At 39.8% G+C, this 27999-nt stretch overlaps 1 protein-coding gene across 1 annotated transcript; it reads left to right on the plus strand.

The window, feature by feature from the left end:
* Nucleotides 1–3693: 3693 nt before the first annotated feature.
* On the plus strand, nt 3694–27605 carry PDCD2L (programmed cell death 2 like). Its single transcript, XM_082366536.1, has 7 exons — nt 3694–4262; nt 4376–4542; nt 4698–4758; nt 6059–6432; nt 7388–7498; nt 11536–11684; nt 27152–27605. Exons 1-7 carry the CDS (start codon nt 4155–4157, stop codon nt 27280–27282), a joined length of 1101 nt encoding a protein of 366 aa, XP_082222662.1. The 5' UTR covers nt 3694–4154; the 3' UTR covers nt 27283–27605.
* The last annotated feature ends 394 nt before the right edge of the window (nt 27606–27999 follow it).

Here is a 27999-nt window from a genome sequence, read left to right on the forward strand (position 1 = left end):
CTTACACTTCTCACCCCTGTGGCTTTGGAGGGATTGTATACTTCTGTTCACTGGATAGTTTTTAAAACCACATTGAGATTTTGTCTGTTTGGGGTGAATTCCTGGCCCAGGTCAAGGGTGACTACTAACTCCTGGCCAGATGCTCGGGTAATTCTTTCCTTTTATAAGATAGACAATTGAAAAAAATGATTTTTGAAGAAACTATCCTTTTATCTTCTATTTAATGTACTTCTATTCAAGATACTAAATAATATTTCTGGCCAATTTAGCAGAAAATGAATTTTATTTAAAGTTGATGGGCAGAATCGATGGGCAGACTAGAGGCTGAGCTTTCCAGACCTACACCCTAGACCATGACACAGAATGATCTGGACTGGGAAACTGCTGCCCCTTTCACAAAGCCCTGCTGCCCCCAACCCTGTCATCAGGGCGGCCTTCACCCCGTCTTCTCCTGGGCTGCCTGCATTGGAGTTGTCCTCTAGCTTGGCCACATGCCTTCCTCAAAACAGGGAAAAGTCAGGACTTGTATTTTTTCTTCCTATAAAGAGAAGACAAACCGCGCCCATGAATGCTCAAAGAAAGGAATACCCTGACTGTAGAAAGTGACCGTACAGGTGTAAATGTCCACTTAAATAATAGAAATTGTCAGCACTTCTCATCTTCCTATTGGTGAAGTGGAAATTGTTTTTTTTTTAATTCCAAAAGTGAATGCCCACTTCTCTCCCACTTTTGCAGAGGTGATAGAAAGATGCTTTTCAACAGTCAAGCTCTGTTGAAGCCCCTGCTGACCCACCTCCTTTCTTATTTTTTTTTGGGGGGGTGCGCCTCACGGCATATGGGATCTCAGTTCCCCGGCCAGGAATCAAACCTGTGCCCCCTGCAGTGGAAGCGTGGAGTCCTAACCACTGGACTGCCAGGGAATTCCCCCACCTCCTTTCTTAATATAGCTGATGAAAAGTGAGCTATATTCCCATCAGAGGCACTTCCTCTATTACAAAAGAGCAAGCACACAAGTCTGTAGAGAGGAAAATTCTAGGTGGCAGACCCTCTCAGGCTAGCTTGTCTTCACATGAATGATCTTTTAGCAGTGGGCCCACTGAGTTCCTCTAGGCCAGCTGCCAAGTCTCATGTCTTCCCTTAGGCGGGAGCACCTGTCATACGTCAGTTGGCCATGTGTCCCTTGGCCCTGCCTTGTTCTGGTCATCACTGCCACTGTCATCACTTACAGCTTCCACTTATCCTGTGGCTGCCAGTTGTTGGAAGTCTTGAGCGGTATATTAGAGTTCTCCAGAGGAACAGAACCAATAGGATATGTCTATGTATCTCTATACAGATTTATGAGATTTATTATGGGAGCTGGCTCACATGATTATGGAGGCTGAGAAATCCCACGATACGCTGTCTGCAAGCTGGAGACTCAGGAAAGCCAGGGCTATAATTCAGTTTGAGTCTGAAGGCCTGAAAACTAAGAGGCCACTGGTGGGAGGCCCAGAGTCTAAAGGCTTGGGAGCCAGGAGCTCTGATGTACAAGGACAGGAGAAGATGGATGTCCCAGCTCAAGAAGAGAGAATTCACCCTTTCTCCACCTTTTTGTTCTCTTCAAGCTCTCATCAGATTGGATGATGCCCACCCACATTGTTGAGGGCAGATCTTCACTCAGTCTACTGATTCAAATGCTATTCTCTTCTGAAGCGCCCTCACAGATAATCCTAGAAAAAATGTTTTACCAGCTATCTGGGCATCCCTTAGCCCGGTTAAGTTGACACGTAAAACTAACCATCACAAGCAGCCCTTCAGGTGAGACTGAAGCAGCTTTCAACATCTTCATTCTGTACTTCCTCAAATACAAACTGTATCACAATTTGATGATTTGTGTGAGTTTGTCAGGAGGTCCAAAGCCTACAAAATCATGAATTAAGTCAGACACTTCAAGTCTCACACATGCAAGCACTCCTTACATTGTTCCAAGGACTCCACGATAATGTCAGTGTCAAATTTGTTGTTAAATTGCTTCTGAAATTCCAGAATGGGGCAGCAGTTAACATCTTGAACATTCCTCTTAAGTAATAAGGCTTCATGCTGCAATCACACTTTGATCAAGAGGCTGTAATAGGTTACGTTAGGATGTAAACAGATGACACGTTGGAGAAAGCTCAGTAACTGTTGGAGGAAATCTTGCTGTATTAGCAAGAATAAGATTTGGTTTTTTTAATTTTTGGCTGCACCACGGGGCATATGGGATCTTATTAGTTCCCGACCCGGGGATCACACTGGCGCCCCCTGCAGTGGAAGCGTGGCATCTTAACCACTGGACTGCCAGGGAAGTCCTCAAGAAGAATTTTGAAGTTTGTTTCTTCTTGCAATAATTTAGAAATGTATCCTGGGAAACATTAGCTAAAATAACAAGTGTCTACCAAGTCATCCAGCCTCTTTGGCTAGACCTGAAGTGAACAGCAAGACTGGACTTCATAGCACCTTTAAAGCCATCAGATTGGCAGTGATAAACCAGAAGTAAACTGGTTTCACCTCCAGGTCCTCGCTGGGGCTGGAGCCAAACATCAGGAGGCACCTTTTTTTTTTTTTTTTTAATATTTATTTATTTATTTATTTTGGCTGTGCCAGGTCTTAGTTGCTGCATGCGGGATCTTCATTGTGGCATGTGGGCTTCTTAGTTGCGGCATTTGGACTTCTTAGTTGTGGCATGCGAACTCTTTAGTTGCAGCATGCATGTGGGATCTAGTTCCCTGACCAGGGATTGAACCTGGGCCTCCTGCATTGGAAGCACAGGATCTTACCCACTGGACCACAAGGGAAGTCACTTTCTTTTTCTTTTTTTTTTTTTTTTTTTTACATACCATGGTATGAAGCCTGAAATAGTGTTTCTGCAACATGCTTTTTTAAGTCCGGTTTATTGAGGTATAATTTACATATAGTAAAATTCATCTTCCTTTGGTGTACAGTTCTGAGTTTTGACAAATGTATACAGTCATGTAACAAGCACAAGTGAGATATACAGCATTTTCATCACCCCAACAAGTTCCTGGCACCTTTTGTGGTCAATCTCTGCCCCCTAAACCCCTAAACCCAAACCCTGGCAACCATCCATTTGATTACAAAAAGTTCACCTTTTCCAGAATGTGGCCTTTTGTGTCTGGCTTCTTTCACTTAGCACGATGTTTTTGAAATTCACCTATGTGTGCCACAGGCATTTAAAAAACTTTATTACCGAAAATTTCGAACATATAAAAGTCAAATAGTATAAGAGACCACCCTGTGCCTGACACCAAATTTGAACAATTATCAACCCAGGGCCCATTTTATTTCATCTACAGTCCTGCCCATCATGTAGCAAATCCCAGATATATCATTTCATCTATAGGCATTTCGATGTGTCTTCTCTAAAAATTTAGGGCTTTCTTGGGGGGGACGGATAAATTGGGAGATTGGGATTGACATATACACACTGCTATTTATAAAATAGATAACTAATAAGAACCTACTGTACAGCACAGGGAACCCTACTCAATACTCTGTAATGGCCTATATGAGAAAAGCATCTTAAAAAAAAAAAAAGAGTGGATATATGTATAACTGATTCACTTTGCTGTACACCTGAAACTAACCACATTGTAAATCAACTATACTCCAATAAAAATTTTAAAAATAATAATAAAAATAAATAAATAAATAAAAATTTAGGACTTTGTTTTTTCCTTTTTGGGGGGAGGGGCTTGTTAACGACAGTACTATTATCCAACTTATTTTATTTTATTTATTTATTTATTTTTCACGCACCGAATGGCATGCGGGATCTTAGTTCCCCCCATCTGGGATCCAATCCGCGCCCCCTGCAGTGGAAGCGCGTAGCCTTAACCGTTGGACCGCCAGAGAAGTCCCATATCCCACTTACTTTAGATAAAACTTTTTGGCAAGACTAGTTCACAGTAGAGGATGCCAACTTCCTTTAGCAGCGCGCACTACGAGCCAAGAAGCCTTACCGCTCCTGGATTTTCACCTCAGGGCTCCAAACTGTTTCCCCGGAAACGGTCTGAAGGGGGCGGGGCCGTCTCGCAGGCGTAGGCGGTGCGCGTGCACAGAGAGGCGCACCATCTCGGCTGCCGTAGTTCGCCTCTTCACGTGGGTGCCTCGTTGTCATGGCGGCCGTTCGGAAGCCGGTGCTGCTCGGGCTTCGAGATACTGCAGTGCACGGCTGCCCCACGGGGCTGGGCGCCTGGACCGCGAGCAAGCTGGGCGGCGTTCCGGTGAGGTGGGGCGCCGGAGCCGGGGTCGGCGGGTGCTGGTGAGGGCTACGGGGTGAGGGAGTGGGCGAGGTCTCGGGTAAGAGTCAGGGTCTGAGTGCCTCCCTTGCCTTCAGGACGCCCTGCCCGCCGTGGCAGCGCCGAGGCCAGTGTGTGAACTTTGCAGGCAGCCGCTTGCCCTGGTCGTGCAGGTGTACTGCCCGCTGGAAGGCTCCCCGTTTCATCGGCTCCTGCACGTGTTCGCTTGCCCCCGCCCGGGGTGCGCTAGCGGCAGGGCGCGCAGGTAGGCGGGGAAGTCCCGGATCTGCCCACGGGACTTTATACCGAGTGGGCGGGAGCGGGGGTGGGGGGCCAGCACCCGGCGCACCCGGAGGGGACTGGTCAGTCCGCAGGCAGTCGGCGATGGACTCCTCACCGCAGTTTTTCTTTACTATGAAGTTGGAAGGTGTTCCGCTCCCAGTGCCTGCAAATACGAGAGAAAGAGACACAGGACGCTCAGGTAAAGCGCTTGTGACTATCATATTCTGATCTGCTGTAATTTGAGGGTATTTTCCAGAATTTCGTTTAAGACAAACTTTAAGCCATGTTCTTTGAAATAGTTTGGAATGGTTTTTGCTTTTTTTTATGTTTATTTTTTATTTATTTACTTTTTTTTATTAGTCATCCATTTTATACACATCAGTGTATACATGTCAATCCCAATCTCCCAGTTCATCACACCACAATTTGCTTTTTATTTGAACCATAAAATGGTACTTCCTTAACGTCTTGTTAGTTGTTTTAATTATGCACTGAAGGTATGGAAGCACACAGCTTACTGATTTTTCTGTTTGGAAAAAAGTATGGGTGTGTACATACACATCATTATATATGTGTGTGTTTATAGTAAATATACTTACTGTGATAAGTATATGTGTATATAACAAACATTTAATACGACAAAACTCGAATTTATTAAATTAAAAAAATCAGGCAAGTTGGTAGCTGCAGAACAAAATTCAGCTTCCCTTTGCCTGTGAATGTTGCTTTATATATACACTGAATTCTTAATGTGTGCCAAGCACAGTACTAGCAATACTGGGAATAAAAAGATGGTGTCTGCCTATATTTGTCAGGGTTCAATTGCAGATAATAGAAAAGCACTTTGACTTTTTAAAGCTGAGACAGACTTAAAATTTGGTTTTTACTAACTTATTTGGATAGCCTGGAGGAGATGACTCCAGGAATGACCTCCGGAACCACACCTCAGAACTGGCCTGTCAAGGAGCTGCTAACCTCTCTTGCAGTCAGGAAACTGAGATGTGTTCCGGTGAATGGAAGCTGCCCTTGTCAGAACTGTTGACTCCAGAGCCTTGCTCTATCTCCATCTACAGATCAGCTACCTTTTGCTTCATGGCCCCTCTTTCCACTTCACTCTGTCTCAAGTTTGTGTCTCTCTCTAGACGCAGACAGACCCCCTGATCACACCTAGGACCCCAGGTGCTTAGGAGTCTGGGAAATGTAGTTCTTTCTTACCATGTGCAATACATGAAGCACAGCTGAAAGAGATGTTGAAGAAACCACCGTATTGCATTTGCCATGGTGCCCCTGAAAAGAAAACACAATATTTGTCACCTCCAACATGCTTTTGAGTAAACGGGGTCCAGGAAGTTGAATCAGAGTGTGCCAGAGTGGAGGACGGGGGGTGCTGGTGTTAAGGCTCCCTCAGGAAGCTGAAGGGATGGGTGGCTCAGGAAGTCAAGGGAGTAGGTGAGATCACCCAAGTGTGCTTGAACCACATTCACTGGATATTTTTCCAGAAACAGGAAGATGGCCTCACAGCTGAGGATTGGTGTGAAGGTGCAGATGACTGGGGAAGTGACAGTGAGGAGGCGCCTCCACCACAGGTTATCTCAGATTTTGGAAATGATTCCAGCAGTGCCAAAGACAGAGACTGGACTGCCCAGCTCCAAGACCTCCGCCTGCAGGATGCTGTGCCGGGTGCTGCTCCTGCTGTGCCTCCTGGGGAAGGGGTGGCCTTGCCTTCTGTGGTGCCGCAGTTCCTGCCCTACTACATCTGTGTGGTTGACGAGGATGACTACAGGGACTTTGTCAGTCTAGATCATGCTCAGAGCCTTCTGAGGGAGTATCAGCAGAGAGAGGGAACTGATATGGAACAGTTGCTTTCCCACAGGTGAGAGTGTGTACTGCTGAGCGTGAGAGGTGATTTGGTCAGGAAGCTGCCACAGTAGGTACCCTTTGGTTTTACCCTCGTATCCGGGGAAACTTTTTCAGGCAGCACATGTGTGTGTAGGACCTTTCTGCTTCATGCCTCTCAGATGAGAAAGGGAGACAGACAAGGGATCTTACCAGCCACCCTTGAGTTAGCTTGAAAACACTTTGTTCTGTTTATAGGGACCCTCAGGAAAATGAACAAACAGAAGTTAGGGATACCAAGTATTTACACAAGATGTGTTTACTATCTCTTTAACTTTTCTGTTTTTAAATGTATAACGGAGACAGATAAGTTAGAAAAATGCCATTTGTTTATTGACTCTTGGCTGTGGCTCAAGAACTGGCCTAGGACCTCAGAGACCCTCCCAGAGCCTCAATTCTCCCCTGTAAAATGGGAGTGATACTGATATCTGGGTGGTGTATCTCTTCATATGGTTTTTGGAGTTAAATGAGAGAATAGGTCTTGAAAGGCTTTATAAACGAAAACCCTCTAAAGAAGTAAGAATAATCATTTTGCTATTATAATAGAATTACAATAGGATATTTGGAGAGTTGACCTGGTTCTTTACCAGAGCTGTATCATTTGTAAGCTTTTTCAGAATACTGTTGGAGTGTGTGAAGAAGTGTTGGTGTTTGAAAATAATCCATAATGGAGAAAGAAATGGAGAGAGTCAGTGGACATAATGACTTTTTAAATTGCAAATAATTATCCAGAGTTGAAAATGGCTAGGAAGCAGGGCTTGAGAGAAGGGTGGCAGGGGGTTACTGATATTCATTATAAAGTAGTAAATATATGATATTTACATTATGTGCATATATTACTTTGGTAAAGTTTTTAAAAATTGTTTACTTTTCTAAATACTGTAATTCTCTGGATATATACAGGCAAAAGTGTTCTTTGCTTCTCTTTTTAGTCTTTCTAGTGATGGTGATGAAAAATATGAGAAGACCATAATTAAAAGTGGAGATAAGATGTTTTACAAATTCATGAAGAGAATTGCTGCTTGTCAGGAGCAGATTTTGAGGTAAAGGCACATTTTTTTAAATTGTTTTTCTTGATTGTAAAAGTAATGTATATTAGTTTGGGAAACACAGGAAAGTATAACAAGAAAACCAAAATCTACAGTATTCCTCAAACCATGAAGCTAAGATTTTAGTTTATTAAGTTCACTTATTTTTTATGCATTTGGATGCACACATGTAAGTAGGTTTTGTGTATTTTTAAAAAAAAATAATTGGGGTCATAGAATATTTATAATTTTTCTCTTTTCTTTCTTTAAAAAAAAATTTATTTATTTATTTATTTAGGCTGTGCTGGGTCTTAGTTGCGGCCCACAGGATCATTGTTGCAGCATGTTAAGTTGCAGCATGTGGGCTCTTAGTTGCAGTATGCGGGCTTCTTAGTTGCAGCATGCGGGCTTCTTAGTTGCAGCATGCGGGCTTCTTAGTTGCAGCATGTGGACTCTTAGTTGCAGCTTTCAGGCTTCTTAGTTGTGGCATGCAGACTCTTAGTTGCAGCATGCATGTGGGATCTTAGTTCCCTGACTAGGGATGGAACCCGGGCCCCCTGCATTGGGAGTGCGGAGTCTTACCCACTGGACCACCAGGGAAGTTCCTGTGGGATATTTTTATAATGGCAGTTCTTGGTCACCCTTGGATATGAGAGTAAAAGAAGGCAACAGAAGTGGTTTTGAGCTTCTGGCTTGTGAAATTGGGTGAGTGTTGATGCTCTTCTTGAGATGGGGGTTTAGGAGGCTGTTATCTGGGGTGTGGGGTCTTGATTTTTCTTGAACTACAGAGTGTGTCCTTATCAGTTTGACTTCCATCTTTGTAATTAAATCTTTGTTAGTTATAATAGTTTTGATTTTATTTCCCCTGTGCATTCTCCTTTATAAGTTTCATATATTGAAGACATAATACTTTGTAGTAAGTAACAAGTGCTCATACGATATTGAATCATAGGTCTTGGAAGTTCATTGCCCAGGTCTTCCATTTCTACCTGTGGGTCCGTGGGCAAGTCACTTAACCTTTCTTATCCTCAGTGCCTCATCTCTAACGTGAGGATGATGATACAACTACCTATTTCATAGGATTCCTATGAGAATTAAATGAGGTGATGAGGCAAATACTCTGTAAAATATACGTAAATACTGGCTGTTGTTTGAAATCCACTATGCTATGTTTTGGGGAAGCAGAGATCTGTTAGGATCTTTTTGTTTTGTTTCTTTTTTTAATTGGCCGTGCTGCGTGGCTTGTAGGATCTTAATTCCCCAACCAGGAATCGAACCCAGGCCCTCGGCAGTGAAAGTGCAGAGTCCTAACCACTGGACCGCCAGGGAATTCCCTAGGATCTCTTAATAGCACTGGCATATTTATGTATTCTTCATCATCTTAGGACAAGGGTCTACTGAATCACCTAATTTCTGTAAATTCTTTGGCGGTAAGGACAGTATATAACTCTCATGCAAAACATAGTGCCCATGTATAGTAGGTATTTGGTGGAGCCAACACCTTTTCAAATGTGGTACGGTTGAAAAGAACCTTGGTTTAGGTCTTAGAAGACTTGGCCTTGGGCAGATGACTTTACCTTTATTTTCTCTTCTGTAAAATGGGCCTAATACCTACTTTACAGCATGTTTGGAAGGATTCAGTGAACATATTCATTCATCCAGCAAATATTTATTGAGTCTGTTTTAGATGCTGCAGGTACAGCAGGAAATGACACAAAGTCCATGTTTTTATAGCTTTAGCTTTCTAGTGAGGGAGGTTAAAAATAAATAGACGTGTTGTATGATTTCCACAAGTGATAAATGAGGAAAATAAAACACAGCTATTATAAGTAGGATGTCAGAGAGGCCTCAGAGGAAATGACATACCCAGCAGGTTATAGTATATAAAAATAATGACATGGGGAAAACTTGGAAAAATGGGTCCAGATAAAGTGGACAGAGTAAAATCAAATGGTCTTTCTCCCCTAATACCTGATACGATGAATATAAAAGGTAAAAGTCAGCCAAAAATAAAATAGAAAAAAAACAAGTATTAAAAAGAAAATCCCTTCCATCAGCATTGAAATAAGGAAAGGAACTTAATACCATAAAACTCAGAGTGACAGCTTAGGATATAATATCACTAAATGTCTAATACAGTTCTGGGTACCTCACATGTATTTAAATATTTATTTTTGTAATTAATTTACTTTTCACAGAGGAAGGTAGAGAAATTTCTGGAATGGTTTAGTGTGAGTTCTAACCATACAGCCTTCTTCTTTCATCTCTTCAAAATATACTGATTAGCCCACAAAATCCTGAGAATTGCAGTAATAATCTTGAATCTGGAAAGAAGCAAATAGGAAAAGAATCTGTATCTTCTGCTGTAGGGCTGTTGGCCAGAGAACTGGGTGTGGTGGGGTGATGATGCAGGGAATTAGGAATTGCCTCTCAGAAGCAAAAGTTGTTGACTAGTTACAGTAATGATAAAGAGGTCAAGGGCAATTTCTTCCCCATTAAAATGGGATCTCCCAACATGTAAGACATTTTACACCATCTGAGAAGTAAAAGTGAAACCTAGGTGTTCTAGTAGATTGCATCTAGTCTTACAGAACTATATCCCCACCCCACTTCACCTACAGAAAAGTAGAAGAAATGAAAAATATGCTTGGAGAAGGGGAAAAGAGCAGACCTCTGATATGAGATAGACAGGAAATCAGTAAGAAAGCCTACACACCGTTTTGGAGAAAACAGGTGGTCTAAACAGAGTTGCCCCCTTTAAGCATGAGCTAGATGAAAAGTGGCATGCCACTCCTGTAATCATATTATCGACAGTAAAATTAAAGAAATGAATAGTACAAACAAAAATGAGCCAAGAACCATATCTGGAAGAAAACATAATCTGAGAACACATAATTCCCAGCAGAGTTTTCAAGATATAGAAGAACTTTGTAAGAAAATACATTCAGTAAAACCCAAGAGCTCAAGGTTGAGAAAATGAAGTAACTATGAGATGCCAAGGGAAATTGAATTGCTAAAGAAACCAAGCCACACAGTACATATTGAATAAATTTAGAAATAATAGACTTGGGTGAAAATCGAAGTACTGACGTGGTGAAAAGAGTTGTAAAAGTCTAGTGAATGCAGAAGAAAAAGACAAAGCAATTAGAGAGAAGGTGATATCTATGGAAGGTTGATAAATATAACTACTATAAGGATAATTGGTGTCCAAAATAGAGAACTCAACAAATGGATGAAAAACAACATTCAAAGATGAAATAGGAAATTTTCCCCAAAATGAAATAAGAACTGAATCTGCACATATTAAAGTACAAGAGTGATTGAAGTGAGAGACCTAACCTGGTGGTGGTTTTAAAAGTATTTTCGATTAAGGTCTTACTGTATAGCACAGGGAACTGTATTCTGTATCCTGTGATAAACCATAATGGAAAAGAATATGAAAAAGAATATATATATGTATAACTGAGTCACTATGCTGTACAGCAGCAGTTAAACACAACTTTGTAAATCAACTATACTTCGATAAAATTAAAAAAAAAAAAATCTGTCTGATAATTCCATCATTTTGGCTGCGGATCTCCTGGTATTCACTTTCTTTATGGGTCAATTTTTTCTGCTTCTTTGAATATCTAGTAACTTAAAAAAATTGTTTACTGGAAATTGTATGTTGAAGAACAGTAGATACTGAAGTTAATATTTATTCCTTAGGGGTGTATGCCCCTTCTTCTGTAAGGCCAGTACCGTGGGGGGCTGAGTCTTTTTAATCTGCAGTTGAGCTGAGTCTGGGCGTTGTTGCAGTTTTAGTTAGATTCAGTTCAACGTTAACTTTAGTGCCTTCATCTAGACTTGGTAACCATTGATAAGAATTCAGATATCTTGCTATGATACACAACCTTGCAGCTAGTTTTCTGGGCCTTTGGATTTTCTTTGCTCTCTGGTTTTGCTCCGGATACTCTCCAAGAAAGAAACAAAATTTGCAAAGCGTGCTCTTAGATGTTGGAATGTGACTTGTACGTGACCCTGATTCACGGTTCTTTATTTCCTTGCTCTAGGTATTCCTGGAGTGGAGAACCACTTTTCTTGACCTGCCCTACATCAGAAGTCACTGAGCTCCCAGCCTGCAGTCACTGTGGAATCCGAAGGATATTTGAGTTTCAGCTTATGCCAGCGCTGGTCAGCATGCTCAGAAGTGCTAATTTAGGTAATAAACCGTTTATTTATTTGAGTTTGTGGGTTTCTAGCACTAATTTGAAATTATTTTAAAAATGAAAGACTATTGTTTCATTTTTGTTTCCTTATAAAATATAAGCATATTACAGAAAACTTGGGAAATTAGAATTATTATTATTTTTTAAATATTTATTTTATTTTTAAATTTATTTCTTTTGGCTGCGTCAGGTCTTAGTTGCGGCATGTGGGATCTTCGTTGAGGCGTGCGGGCTTCTCTCTAGTTTGGCATGTGGGTTTTCTCTCTCTAGTTGTGGAACGTGGGGTCCAGAGCATGTGGGCTCTGTAGTTTGCGGCATGTGGGCTCTCTTGTTGAGGCGTGCGAGCTCAGTAGTTGTGGTGTGTGGGCTTAGTTGCCCCACAACGAAATTAGAATTATTTTAAGGAAACTTGTGTTGCTTCCATTTGGGGCTATTATAAATAAAGTAACTATGAACATTTGTGTACAAGTCTTTATATGGACATAGGCTTTTCGGTAAGTACCTAGGAGAAAAATGGTTGAATTGTATGGTAGGTGTGTGTTTCACTTTTTAACACATTGCCAAACTGTCTTCCAAAGAGGTTGTGCCACTTATATCCCAACCAGCAATACATGAGAGTTGCACATCCTTGGCAACACTTGATATGGTCTGTCTTTTTCATTTTAGCCAGTCTCACAGGTGTGTAGTGATGTCACATCGTTTTAATTTACATTTCTCTAACAACTAATGATTTTGAGCATCTTTTCATGTGTTTATTTATCACTGTATGTTTTCTTTGGTGAAGTATCTGTTCTAATCATTTTCTCTCTTTAAAAATTGGATAGTTTGTCTTCTTGTTGAATTTTGAGAGTTCTGTATCTATTCTGGATACAAGTCCTTTAGTATATAATTTATAAATATTTTCTCCAAGTCTGTGGCTTGCCTTTTTTTATTTCTGTTTTTTTGGTATGGACTTTATTCTTTAGAAGCTTTCAATTTACAGAAAAATTAAGAAATAGTACATAGAGGTCCCATATACCTCATACCCAGTTTCCCCTTTATTAACATTTTACATTAATATGGTACTTTTGTTACAATTAATGAACCAGTATTAATACATTATTAACTAAAATCCATAGTTTATTTAGATTTCCTTAATTTTTACCTGATATCCAAGAGCCTGTCCTGGATACCACAGTGCATTTAGTTGTTGTGTCTCTTGCCTGTGATGGATTTTCAGACTTCCTCATTTTTGAAGACCTTGACAATTTTGGGGAGTACTGGTCACTTACTTTGTAAGATGCCGCTATATTGGAATTTGTCTGATTTTTTTTTCTTATAATCAGAATGAGATTATGGGTTATTGAGAGGAAAATCACAGGGGTAAAGTGCCTTTTTCTTCATGTCACACATGATATCAAGGGTGCATCTTTATACATTGACTGTTGATGTTAGCCTTGATCACCTGGTGTTTCAGGTTTCTCCACTTGAAAACAATTCCTTTTTCTGCCCCCAGTCAGAATAAAATGACTTGTCTTTTTATTCTCTAAACAGTGTCCTTTCAAAAAACAGTTTTTAATTTTGAAGGACAATTGATTAATTTTTTCTTGTATGGATCGTGTTTTTAATGTCTTGTCTAAGAAATAATTGCCTAGCCCAAGGACACTAGTTTTTTCCTAGTTTTATGTTTTACATTTAGATTTATGTCCATTTTGAGTTAACTTTTATATATGGTGTGAGGTATGGATCAAGTTCATTCTTTTCCATGTGAATATCCAGTTGTTTCAGCACCGTTTATTGATAAGGTTATTCTTTCTCTGAATTATCTTTTACCTTTGTTGAAAATTGGTTGTCCATATATGTGTTAATTTATTTGTGTACTCTATTCTGCATTCTGTTCCATTAATCTGTTTTTCTGTTTTGACACCACTGCCACACTGTCTTGACTACTGTAACTTTGTAGGATTTGTAATTTTGTAGTGTCAATCTTGCAGCTTTATTCTTCCTTTTCAAAGGTATTTTGACTCTTCGAAGTCCTTTGCATTTCTGTGTTTTTAAGAATCAGCTTGTCAATTTCTTTAAAAAGTAAAAGGCATTCTGGGGTTTTGATTGGGATTGCATTGATTCTCTGGATCAGTGTGGGGAGAATTGATATCTTAATGTTGAGTCTTCCAACTCATGTACATAATATGTCTTTCCATTTATTTAGGTTCTCTTTAATTTCTTGCAGCAGGGTCTTATACTTTTCAATGTATAGTCTTGCACATCTTTTTTCAGTTTTGTCTCTAAGTATTAAATGCTTTTTTATGCTATTGTAAATGGCATTTAAAAAATTTCAATTTCTGATGTTTGCTGCTAGTATATTTAAATATAATTGATTTTTTAAAAGATGTGTTGTAAAATATACATACTTAAAATTTACCATTTTGTGGTCATGAAGAACCTAGGGGCAAGACAGCAATAAAGACGCAAACCTACTGGAGAATGGACTTGAGGACACGGGGAGGGGGAAGGGTAAGCTGGGACAAAGTGAGAGAGTGACATGGACATATATACACTACCAAATGTAAAATGGATAGCTAGTGGGAAGCAGCCGCATAGCACAGGGAGATCAGCTCGGTGCTTTGTGACCGACCACCTAGAGGGGTGGGATAGGGAGGGTGGGAGGGAGGGAGACACAAGAGGGGAGAGATATGGGGATATATGTATATGTATAGCTGATTTACTTTGTTATAAAGCAGAAACTAACACACCATTGTAAAGCAATTATACTCAAAGATGTTAAAAAAAAAAATTTACCATTTTAGCCATTTCCTTAAGTGTATAGTTTAGTGGCATTAAGTATATTCACAATGTTATGTAACCATCACCACTATCTATTTCCAAAACTTCTTTGTTATCCCAAACAGAAAATCTGTACCCATTAAGAATTAACTACTCCCCCACTCCCAAAAAGGAATTAACCCCCCATTTTCTCTTCCCCTAGTTGCTGGTAACCTCTATTCTATCTCTTTCTGTCTCTGTGAATTTACCTATTCCAGATACCTCATATAAGTGGAATCATACAACATTTGTCCTTTTGTGTCTGGCTTATTTCACTTAGCATAGTGTTTTCAGGGTTTGTCCATGTTGTAGCATGTATCAAAATTTCCTTCCTTTTTATAGTTCATTGTATGTATATACAAATTTTTTTAATTCTTTAACTTGATGGGGTTTCCATCCTTTAGCTATTATGAGTAATGCTGCTGTGAACATTGGTATACAAATGTCTGTTTGACTCCCTGTTTTTAGTTCTTTTGGGTATATCCTGGGAATGGCATTGCTGGGTCATTTTTAGAGCTGTAAACACATACATTGAAAACAAAGAAAAATCTCAAATCAATGACCTGTTTACCTTTTAAGGAACTAGAAAAAGAAGACCAACCAACCAAAGCTCACAGAAGAAAGGGAAGAATAAAGGCTAGAGCAGAGATCTTAAAGGATAATATAAAAACAACAGAGACAAGTGTTCAAAACCAAATTTTTTGGTGTGGATTCTTTAGGATTTTCTACATATAAGATCAGATTATCTGTATTTACTAATATATATTTTATATATATACACACACACATATTAGTATTTGCTAAATGTAATGATTTTACATGGGATGGTGGCTGATTACATTTGATCTTTATGACCATTGAGTATTCTTATGTGTATCTAAAGTACTTTTAGAACAGACATGAAAATATTCCCTCTACTCATCGAATTCACAAAACATGTTTATTCATTGTACAATATTTTAAAAGGTTAGCATGGTTTAATTTTAGAAGCAGAAATTCTGTCTCTTAAGATTATGAGTTGACCAAAGCACATGTTTGGCATAATCATATACAGTTGAGAAGTAATGGCTTCTGTCTCTTTGCACAACTGCCATAGTCACTCGTATAATATCTGCAATGAGGGCATTTTTATGTCAGCATTATCTTTTTCCAGTTTACCAGTAATTACCTAAGGTACATCATATCCATTTCCTCTTTTATTTCAACAATCAGTAAACCTTTCTTCTGTGGTTATGGAAGTGTTCTTAACATGAACATACCTTGTCATGTGACATATTTGTTTACCATGGCCTACTTCTCTTCTACAATCAGAAACAAGGAAAATTGTTTGCTTTTTGTATTCCCTACTGTATTTCAGATCTAACCTGATTTCTTAGGTCCTTTATATATTTCTTTTGAATCGCTTTAAACACATAAGAAGAGATCACTTTTTCTCTTTACCTACATCATTAGGTGTATGGACATTATAATAACGTAATTTTTACTATACTGAAAATCATTTCAGGCTTTGATCTTGGAGTAGTTTTTCTAAGAGGTAACTTGTTCCTGGGACAAAATATAGCAACAACTAAAATCACTTGCAGGATTGTCTACTATTTTTGTTTCTTTAAATTTGTCAGTTTCGGGGGCTTCCCTGGTGGTCCAGTGGTTAAGACTCCGTGCTTAAGGGCACGGGTTTGATCCCTCCTTGGGGAAGTTCTGCATGCTGTGGGGTGCAGCCAAAAAAAAAAAAAAAATTTGTCACTTTCTGGTAACTATCCTAGGAACTGGTGAGTTCTAGGTATTTTTTAAACAATTCTGATTAGAAAACATCAAGATGAAACACTGAATCTTTGTGGTCAGAAATTCTGTTATCATTATTCTAATATGAATATTTGAGTTGCAGATAATTTGACTTTGATCTGTTAGCGTGGAAATGTAAGCATGGAGACAAAGACAAAATAAAAACAAGCATTCTTGGGATTTCCCTGGTGGCACAGTGGTTAAGAATCCACCTGCCAATGCAGGGGACACGGGTTCGAGCCCTGGTCCGGGAAGATCCCACATGCTGTGGAGCAACTAAGCCCGTGCGCCACAACTTCTGAGCCTGCACTCTAGAGCCTGCGTGCCACAACTACTGAAGCCCGTGCACTGTAGGGCCCACATGCTGCAGCTACTGAGGCCTGCGCGCCCAGAGCCCGTGCTCCTCAACAAGAAAAGCCACCTCAATGAGAAGCCCATGCACCGCAACGAAGAGTAGCCCCCTGTCAGATTTCCCTGGTGGTGCAGTGGTTAAGAATCCGCCTGTCAACACAGAGGACACGGGTTCAATCCGTGGTCTGGGAAGATCCCACATGCTGCGGAGTAACTAAGCCCGTGCACCACAACTACTGAGCCTGCACTCTAGAGCCCATGTGCCGTAACTACTGAAGCCCGCGCGCTTCAACTACTGAAGCCCGTGTGCCTAGAGCCCATGCTCTGCAACAAGAGAAGCCACCGCAATGAGAAGCCTGTGCACTGCAATGAAGAGTAGCCCCCGCTTGCCGCAACTAGAGAAAGCCCACGTGCAGCGATGAAGACCCAATGCAGCCAAAAAAATAAACAATAAAATTAAAAAAAAAGAAAGAAAAAAAAGAGTAGCTCCTACTCGCTGCAAATAGAGAAAGCCCACGCACAGCAACAAAGACCCAATGCAGCCAAAAATAAATAAGTAAGTAAGTAAGTAAATTAAAAAGAAATAAATTTAAAAAAACAAGCATTCTTGGAAAAAAAAGATCAGATCATCTGCAAGAGAGATAATTTTTATTTTTTTATTTTTAAAATGTTTATTTTGGCTGTGCTGGGTCTTAGTTGCAGCACACAGTATCTTTGTTGCGACATGCAGGATCTTTAGTTGCGGCATGCAGGCTTCTTAGTTGCAGCATGTGGGCTTCTTAGTTGCGGCATGTGAACTCTTAGTTGTGGAATGCATGTGGGATCTAGTTCCCTGACCAGGGATCAAACCCAGGCCTCCTGCATTGGGAGCACGGAGTCTTACCCACTGGCCGCCTGGGAAGTCCCCAGTAGAGATAATTTTACTTCCTTCTTTCTGATTTGTATGCCTTTTATTTTTCTTGTCCAGTCGCTCTATATAGAACTTCTGTATCGAACAGAAGTTGCAAAAGTAGGCATCCTTTACTTGTTCCTGGTCTTAGGGGAATAGCTTTTAGTTTTTCACCATTGAGTATTAAGTTAGCTGTGAGTTTTTCATATGTATGGCCTTTTTCAGACTGAGGAATTTACCTTCTATTCCTAGTTTATTGAGTGATTTTTATCACTACAGAGTATTGAATTTTGTCAAATGCTTTTTTTCTGCATCAATTGAGATGATCATGGTAATTCTATGGATTCTGTTAATGTGGTATATTATATTGATTTTGGTATGTTTAAACATCTTTCCATTTTTGGGATAAATCCCATTGGATCATAGCATATAAACCTTTTTATAAGCTCCTGGATTTGGTTTGCTAGTATTTTGTTGAGGATTTTTGCATCCGTATAAGGGATATTGGTTTGTAGTTTTCTTTTAATATCTCTGTCTGGCTTTGGTATTAGGATAATACTAGCCTCAGAGAATGAGTAAGTAGTCCCTTCTATTCAATTTTTTGGGAGACTTAAAGAAGGATTGGTGTTTATTCTTCTTTAAATGTTTTGTAACATGTACTAGTTATATCCTCTAGTCCTTGGCTTTTCTTTATAAATTTATTTATTTTATTTATTTATCTTTGGCTGTGTTGGGTTTTCGTTGCTGTGCACAGGCTTTCTCTAGTTGCGGTGAGTGGGGGCTACTCTTCATTGTGGTGTGCGGGCGTGGGATCTTCCCGGACCAGGGCTTGAACCCGTGTCCCCTGCATTGGCAGGCGGATTCTTAACCACTGCGCCACCGGGGAAGCTCCTAGGCTTTTCTTTACTGGGAGGGTTTTGATTACTCATCCAATTTCCTTGCTATAGGTCTATTCAAATTTTCTGTTTCTTCTTGGGTCAGTTTTGGTAGATTGCATGTTTCTAGGAGTTTATCCATTTCTTTTAGGTTATTCAATTTGTTGGTATACAACTGTTCATATATAATCTTTTATTATATATAGGCATAAAAGATTATTATAATCTTTTATTTCTATAAAATTTGTCTTAATGTTTATACTTTTTTTTTTTTTTAATTTTTGGCTGTGTTGGGTCTTCGTTGCTGCACACGGGCTTTCTCTAGTTGCAGCGAGTGGGGGCTACTCTTCGTTGTGGTGTGCGGGCTTCTCATTGCAGTGGCTTCTCTTGTTGTGGAGCACAGGCTTCAGTAGTTGTAGCACGTGGGCTCAGTAGTTGTGGCTCGAGGGCTCTAGAGCGCAGACTCAGTAGTTGTGGCGCATGGGCTTAGTTGCTCCACGGCATGTGGGATCTTCCCGGACCAGGGCTCGAACCCGTGTCCCTTGCATTGGCAGGCAGTTTCTTAACCACTGGGCCATCAGGGAAGTCCCAATGTTTCTACTTTCATTTCTGGTTTTAGTAATTTGAGTCTTCTCTTTTTCTTAGTCATTCTAGCTAAAGATTTGTCAATTTTGTTGATCTTTACAAAGAACAAACTTTTGGTTCTGTAGGTTTTTCTCTATTGTTTTTATATTCTCCATTAAAAAAAAAATTCTGCTCTAGCCTTTATTTTTTCCTTTCTTCTGCTGGCTTTGATAGTTTGGTCTTTTTCTAGTTCCTTAGGGTATAGACCATTAAGGTCATTGATTTGAGGTCTTTCTTTGTTTTTATTGTGTGTGTTTATATCTGAAAATTTCCTCTTAGTACTGCTTTCACTGCATCTCATAAGGTTTGGTATGTTGTGCTTTCATTTTCATTTGTCTCAAAGTATTGTCTAATTTCCTTTGTGATTTCTTTTTTGACCCATTGGTTGTTTAAAAGTGTTCTGTTTACTTTTCACGTATTTGTGAATTTTCCAGTTTTTGTCCTGTTATTGATTTCTAGTTTCATTTCATTGTCATCAGTAAAGATACTTAGTATGAGGTAAGTCTTCTTCAATTAATTGAGACTTATGGTATATCCCAGAGATGTTCTATGTACACTTGAAAAGAATGTGGTGTTAAGTGGGGTGTTCTGTATGTGTCTGTTAGTTCCAGTTGTCAAACTATTGCATTGTCAAACCTTCTGTTTCCTTATTGATCTTCTGTCTGGTTGTTTTATTTATTATTATAAGTGAGTTATTGATGTCAAGTATTATTGTAGCACTGTCTATTTCTCTCTTTAAATCTGTCAATTTTTGCTTCACATATTTAGGGTCTCTGCACATAGAAGCTTATATGTTTATAATTATTATATTTTCTTGCCCTATTGAACCTTTTATCAACACATAATGTCCCTGTTTGTCTCTTGTAACCATTTTTTTATTTGAAGTTTTGTCTAACAATAAGATAGCCAACCTAGCTCTCTTTTAGTTACTGTTTGCCTAGAATATCTTTTTCTATCCTTTTGCTTTCATCCTCTTTATGTCCCTATTATCTAAAGAGAGTATTTCTAATAGTGTATAGATTAGTCTTATTTTATTATTTTGTTATATCCTATCTGTCAATGCTTTTTTTTAAATAGGAAAGTTTAATCCATGTACATTTAATGTCATTACTGATAAAGGATTTACTTCAGCCATTTAGCTATTTTCTGTATGTCTTATAATATTTTTGTTCCTCAGTTCTTCCATTATTGCCTTTTTTTTGGTATTTAGGTGATTTTTTTGTAGTATACCATTTAGATTCCCTTCTTACATTGTGTGTATACAGTAAGTCTCCTACATACGAATGAGCTCCTTTCTGAGAGCATGTTTGTAAGTCCAACTTGTTCGTAAGTCCAACAAAGTTAGCCTAGATACCCAACTAACACAATCTGCTATATAGTACTATACTGTAATAGGTTTGTAATACTTTTCACAAAAATAATACATAAAAAACAAACAAACACAAAAAATAAAGAAAACATTTAAAATCTTACAGTACCTTGAAAAGTACAGTAGTACAGTACAACAGCTGGCATATAGAGGCTGGCATTTAGTGACCAGGCAAGAGGAGATACTGACTGGAGGAGGGAGAGGAGGTGGGAGATAGTAGAGCTGAAGGATCGTCAGCAATAGGAAATGGAGGGCAATCTGCAATTTCACTCACGCCTGATGTTGATGGAACACATATTCGCATCTTTGAAAGTTCACAACTTGAAGGTTCATATGTAGGGAACTTACTGTATTTTTTGGTATTTTACTTAGTGATTACTTTGCAATTAACGTCTTAAAATTTTAGCAACCTAGTTTGAATAATACCAACTTTCTTTCAATATTATACAAACACTTCTACTTCTATATACACCTCTATTCTTTTCCTTTTATATTGTTAACATCACAGATTATATCTTTATACCTTGTATGTCTCTTAACATAGATTCATAATTACTATTTTATGCATTTGCTTGTTAAATTGTATAGGAGAAAGAAGTTACAAACTAAACCAGAAGTATAATAAAGCTGTCCTTTATGAAGTTTTTTATTTTTCCTGTTTTTGAGTTACTGTCTAGTATCCTTTAATTTCAACCTGGAGAACTCCTTTTAGCATTTCTTTTTTTTATATATATAAATTTATTTATTTATTTATTTGTTTTTATTTTTGGCTATGTGTTGGGTCTTTGTTGCTGCGCATGGGCCTTCTCTAGTTGCAGTGAGTGGGGGCTACCCTTCATTGTGGTGCACGGGCTTCTCATTGCAGTGTCTTCTCTTATTGCAGAGCATGCACTCTACGTGTGCAGGCTTCAGTAGTTGTGGCACGCGGGCTCAGTAGTTGTGGTTCACGGGCTCTAGAGCGCAGGCTCAGTAGTTGTGGCACATGGGCTTAGTTGCTCCGCGGCATGTGAGATCTTCCCAGGCCAGGGATCGAACCCATGTACCTTGCATTGGCAGGTGGATTCTTAACCACTGTGCCAGCAGAGAAGCCCCTAGCATTTCTCACAGGGCAAATCTACTGTTATGAACTCCCTCAGCTTTAAAAAAAAAAAAAAAAAAAAAATCTGGTAATATCTTAATTCTCCTTCAATTTTGAAAGATAGTTTTGACAGATACATAATTCTTTATTTACAGTCTTTTAGGACGAAATGTGTCATCCTGTTGCCTCCTGGCTTTCATGGTTTCTGAGAAATCAACTGTTAAATCTTATTGAGGCTATCTTATATGTAACTAGTTACTTCTGTCTTGCTGCTTTCAAAGTTACCCTTTTGTCTTTGAGTTTTAACAGTTTGTCAATTTAACATTTGACTACCGTGTGTCTGGTGTGGATCTCTTGAGTTTTTGCTGCTTGAAGTTTGTTGAGCTTCTTGGATATGGTCTTGGAGCTAGTTGCTAAATGAAAGAAGGGAAATCTCTAAAACTTACCAGTGTCTTAATCGAGCTCTTACTAGATGATGAAGTGTTTCACTAGACTCCAGAGTTCCAACATAGATAGTTTCAGATAGTTCTTCCAGCTCAGTAGCTGCTTTAGTGGAAGGTCAGATTCCTAGAGGTTCCTACTCTGCCATGTTCCTTGACATTATTTCCACAGTTGATTTTTGTATACTGATCTTGTGCCCTGCAACTGTTCTATTGATTATTTTGTTGACTACATCAGGTTTTGAACATAGACAATCATATTGTTTGGGGATGAAGACGGTTACTTCTTCCTTTCCTTAGCTGGCTGTCTTTCTTTTCTTTTTCTTTTCTTTTCTTCTTCTTTTTCTTTTTGCCTACTGCACTGACTAGAACCTCAGTACAATGTTGAATGTAAATATGAGAGCAGACATCCTTGTCATATTTCTGATCATAGGAGTAAAGCAGTCAGTCTTTAATCGTTAGGTAACTTGTTAACTTGTTAACTGTAAGTTTTTTGTAAATGCTCTCATCAGGTTGAAAAAGTGCCTGTCTAATCCTATTTTTTTGCATTCTTTTTTTTTTTTTTTTAACAAATTTATTTAATTATTTATTTTGACCACGTTGGGTCTTCGTTGCTGTGTGTGGACTTTCTCTAGTTGTGGCGAGCGGGGGCTACTCTTCGTTATGGTGTGCGGGCTTCTCATTGCGGTGGCTTCTTTTGTTGTGGAGCATGGGCTCTAGGTGCACAGGCCTCGGTAACTGTGGCACGTGGGCTCAGAAGTTATGGCTTACGGGCTGTAGAGCGCAGGCTCAGTAGTTGTGGCACATGGGCTTAGTTGCTCCGTGGCATGTGGGATCTTCCCAGAGTAGGGCTTGAACCCGTGAACCCTGCATTGGCAGGCAGATTCTTAACCACTGTGCCATCAGGGAAGTCCCTTTGAGTTCTTTTTTTTTTTTTTTTTTTTTAAGATCCAGCTCCATGTTTGTTTGTTTTTTTTTTTTTAATTTTATTTATTTATTTATTTATTTATTTATGGCTGTGTTGGGTCTTCGTTTCTATGCGAGGGCTTTCTCTAGTTGCGGCAAGTGGGAGCCACTCTTCATCGCGGTACGCGGGCCTCTCACCATCGCGGCCTCTCTTGTTGCGGAGCACAGGCTCCAGACGCGCAGGCTCAGTAATTGTGGCTCACAGGCCTAGTTGCTCCGCGGCATGTGGGATCTTCCCAGACCAGGGCTCGAACCCGTGTCCCCTGCATTGGCAGGCAGATTCTCAACCATTGCGCCACCAGGGAAGCCCTTGAGTTCTTTTTAATAGCTGTGTATACAAGTATTATTTAAGTCATGTTAGCAAATTGTTGCATGGTAGGTATCTACCAGTTTCTGTTGCCATCAGCCGCATAGGAGGTTGTTGATGTCCCGGCATCTTTTGCAAAATCTGGTACAAAATTTTGGAAAACTTTTGCAAATATTATTGTTAAAAACGTCATTTTGTAACCTAGCAATTCCACCCAAAAGAATTGAAAACATATGTACACCAAAACCTGTATACAAATGCTCGTATCAGCATTATTCAAAATACCCAAAAAGTGGAAGTAGCTGAAATGTTCATCAACAAATCAGTGTACAAACAAAATGTGGTGTCTCCAATGAGTATTATTCTGCCATGAAAAGAAAGGAAGTACGACATGATAAATGTGCTACAAATAGTTGTGCCTTGAAAACATTATGCTAAGTGAAAGAAGCCAGACACAAAAGGCTAAAAATTATATGATTTCATTTATATGAAATGTCCATAATAGGCAAATCCATTGAAACAGAAGATTAGTGGTTGCTTGTACCTGGAGGCAGGAGAGAATGGGGAGTGACTGCTAACGGGTATGGGCCTGGGGTGTCTTTTTGGGGTGATGAAAATGTTCTGGAATCTGATAGTGGAGATGTTTGTATAACTATGTGAATATGCTAAAAACCAATGAACTGTAGCTTTAAAATGGTAAATTTTATGGCATGGGAATCATATTTTAATTAAGAAAAACACCGTGTAAGCAGCTGCACAAACTCATAATGCCTTTGGTGATCCTTATAAGGATGACAGGAACAACAATTATGACAGCAAAGTGATAATTATAACAATTAGGTTTAATGGAGGAAAAAAAATTTTTTTTTAATATTTATTTTTTGGCTGCATCGGGTCTTAGTTGCGGCACTCGGGATCTTTGTTGCGGTGCATGGGCTTCTCTCTTGTGGCACGTGGGCTCAGTAGTTGCTGCGCGTGGGCTCCAGAATGCATGGGCTCTGTAGTTGTAGCACACAGGGTCTCTAGTTGTGGCACGTGGGCTCAGTAGTTGTGGTGCACGGGCTTAGTTGCTCCGTGGCCTGTGGGATCTTCCCAGAGCAGGGCTCGAACCCGTGTCCCCTGCATTGGCAGGCAGATTCTTAACCACTGTGCCACCAGGGAAGTTTCTAGGTAACGGGTTCTTTATTCAAGAGGCCCTAGTTTCTAAAAGATCCTTTGAAATTAAGAGAATTATATTCATTCCGTATTATAATTTTGAATAGTATGCATTTGGCTCCTTTACTATAATAGATAAGGAAATGTATACCCTACTCCATCTCCAAATATTTTAGTATCATTTTTGCTTTATCAAGGTTTATAAGTCTGTATTCTATAGCCATAATTCTCACAGCTGTTTAGCCTATGAATTCTTTATTTTGACTGTTCTCTCCTAGCTGGAATCTATCAAGTAATAGCCTCAAAGAGGGCTCGTAGGTGTTGTTCTTACTTTAGAATGTGTGTGCTGGTTTGCCTTTATATTTGAAGGACAACTTATGTATAAAGTTCTAAAGCCCCACTTTCTTTCTTCAAAACTTTGTAATCGCCCATGCTGTCAACAGTGAGAGCCCCGCCAGTCCTTTTATCTGGTACCTCCTGTCATCTCCCATGGCTGCGTCTCACCAGGAAGTACGTTTTGGCATTGAATGTTGCTTTGTAGAAGTCTGAGGGTGGACTAATTTCCCCCACCCGCCACCTTTGTAACTAACATTTATGCTAGGATGCCTGTAGAATTTTCTTTGTTTATGAAGTCCGGGCACTGAACTAACATATGTCTTGCCGTCCAATTGTTCTGTAATCCTTTTATTGTGGGACAGGATAGGTCTTCCGACCTATATATTTAGTTTTTCTTCCTTTTTATTTCTGGGTATCTTTTCTATTGAATTTGTAGCTTTTCTACGGAAGCAACACCAGTTGCTTTGGTCACCTTTCTCCTCTCAAATGCATGCTTTTCCCTTTCCCTCTACATTCATTGAGATTCTCTCAAGCCTTTCTTTTCTACCTGTAATTAAGTTTCACCTGTCTTTTCTGTTTCTTGTGGTTTCTGATGTTTTTCATTGGATGTGTAATGGGACTGTTTTGATCTCCATATTCTGTGTCTTTCTCCTCCCCTTCCCTCATCCCCCAAATGTGGCAGGTCTCTGGACTCATGTATAATACTCAGCTACTTGGTGTTTTATTCTATCTAATTTCTTACACCTCCTTCTTGCCCCTCCTGGTGGTTACTAGTACTGAGTTTCAGCTTTCTAATGCCCTCTGAAAACTGCCTGTTGCCCATTCTAGTTGGGAATTATCTCAAATTCACCACATTATTTTTTCAAAATCAGCTCTATTTTGGCCTTTCTTTGTACTGTCTTTGATTTTCTTTCCATTATTGCTGTCTGCATTTTTAAAAAGTATTTTTCTTTTGCTGCTGCAAACCAGTTGCCCAGCTCCTCCTTTTGACTCCTGTTCTCCTGTTCTGATTTCAGCAGGAGTTCTTGTTGCTCATGTTCTCTTGATGACATTCTTCGTGGCTCCATCCATCAATAAACTTCTATAAATTCTTAGGATTTATTTTCTACTTTTTGCCTGTATCCTTTCTTGGAGGTAGTGTTCTGTCAGTGTGACGTATTTTAAAATGGTCTTCAATGTCAGATAGTCTAGACATTTGTATTGAAGTCTAATTGAGATTTTTTGTTTATTTTCAAAGTATATTTTACTGGGACTTCCCTGGTGGTCCAGTGGCTGGGACTCTGTGCTCCCAATGCAGGGGGCCTGAGTTCGGTCCCTGGTCAGGGAAGTAGATCCCACATGCCGCATCTAAGAGTTTGCATGCCACAACTAAAGATCTCACATGCCGCAACTAAGACCCAATGCAGCCACATAAATAAATAAACATTTTTTAAAAAAATAGTATATTTTACTGATAAATCTGTGTTATTTTTGCAATCAGCAGTCACTTTTTATAGGAATACTGCAACTGTATTGTGACTGAAAACTAGTGAGCACTGTTTTTGCTTTAAGTAATTATTTTTTCAGTGTGTAAGGTAGAATCACTCCCTGTGGCAACGCCAATTATCCTGATATTGAGCCATCTTTTTCCTTCCTTTGTATTATCTTCTAATTGCTTAACCTTTTTGTTTAACAGTTAACACTTAAGATGTGCCAGGCTCTGTTCTAAGTACCTTACATGTATTGGCTTATTTACTCCTCCTTACAGCAATCTTATCATCATGATAAATATAGTCATTATAACATAGAGGTGAAATTGCTTGCTCAGGGTGGTAGAGCTGTGGTTTAAACTCAAGCAATCTTGTTCCAGAGTCTGGGCTCTATCCACTAAGCAAACTTTGAATTTTTTTTTTTTTTTTGATGGGTATACTATTTTATTAACATTTAAATTTCACCAAGAGTTCAAGTATATGCTAGCCATTTGTTCAGATTTTTGAAATAAAGACAAAATGGGCAAACAGCTTTGAGGGTGTGATGTACTTAACACTGCACAATATATTCACCAACTAGACAATCTAAGGGGTGGTATGACTATACACTTAGGAGCACCAAGTACAGGAACAAGCCCTGGAATTGGAAGAAAAACCTGCCATTCAGGACTGAACAGAGGTCTTTGGTTGCTGACAGAATCTCCCCTTGACTTCAGACGTGAGACAAACTGAGGGAGTCTGTCAGTATACAAAAACCACTGCCTTTAGCAACAGGATGGACTGGCCAGAGCCAATTCAGATTGTGGGGACCAGTCTGAAGTGAGCAGGGTTGGCTGGAGGCTGGAGATGTTGCAGCTGAAGGCCAGCATCGGCAGCTGAAAGCAGCCATGTTCTAAAAATCGCTGATTTCTACACAAGTTCCTAAGATGCTTTCCCTAAACAGGGCAAACTTTGAATATTGAGTGTATCTCATGAGTTTTCTCTTTGCTGGAATCCTGAATATGTTGTATTTTTCAGGTCTTTCTGTGGAATTCGGAACCATTCTAATTTACACATGTGAGAAGAGTTGCTGGCCTCAAAATCATCAGACTCCCGTGGAAGAATTTTGTATTATCCAAGAGGACCCAGATGAATTATTATTTAAGTAGTGCACTTCCTTTTGTGTTTTTTTGTTTGTCTGTTTTTATTTATTTTTGGCTACGTTAGGTTTTTGTTGCTGCACGTGGGCTTTCTCTAGTTGCGGAGAGTGGGGGCTACTCTTCATTGCAGTGCGCGGGCTTCTCATTGCGGTGGCTTCTCTTGTTGTGGAGCATGGGCTCTAGAGCACAGGCTCAGTAGTTGTGGCCCATGGGCTTAGTTGCTCTGCGGCATGTGGGATCTTCCTGGACCAGGGCGGATTCTTACCCACTATGCCACCTGGGAAGCCCTTTCCTTTTGTTTATATAAATTAAAGCAAATTTTAATGTTTAAATTGTGTTTTTGCCTCATTTTGACTCACAATTTATTAGCTCTTGTTTCTTGTTTCTTTTTTGCTTTTTGGCACCCCTGATGGGTCTGGAGCCAGGACTAGAACCTCCCAGTTTTGGGCTGGTTAACCCTTCTAGGGTCAGTGGCTTGTGTCCACAGTGGCAGCCCAGAATGTGGCTCCTCTGTAGCCCAGAGGGCAGGTGATCCTATGTTAGCAGACCGGTGGGTTCTAGGAGGGAGAGCAGCTGGAGAGCCATGAGCGCAGCCAGCCACGTACTACCCCTGCAGCCTCGGCACTTTTGCCGTCCCTGGATGCTGACAGAGCAAACTACTGGAGCTGCTCCAGCTGCTTGAGGCTCCTGCCCTGTGACATGAGCTGTTTAGACCTGCCTGGTGTT

The sequence above is a fragment of the Balaenoptera borealis genome, assembly GCF_965194805.1.
Source record: "Balaenoptera borealis genome assembly, chromosome: 19".
Lineage (NCBI taxonomy): Eukaryota > Metazoa > Chordata > Mammalia > Artiodactyla > Balaenopteridae > Balaenoptera > Balaenoptera borealis.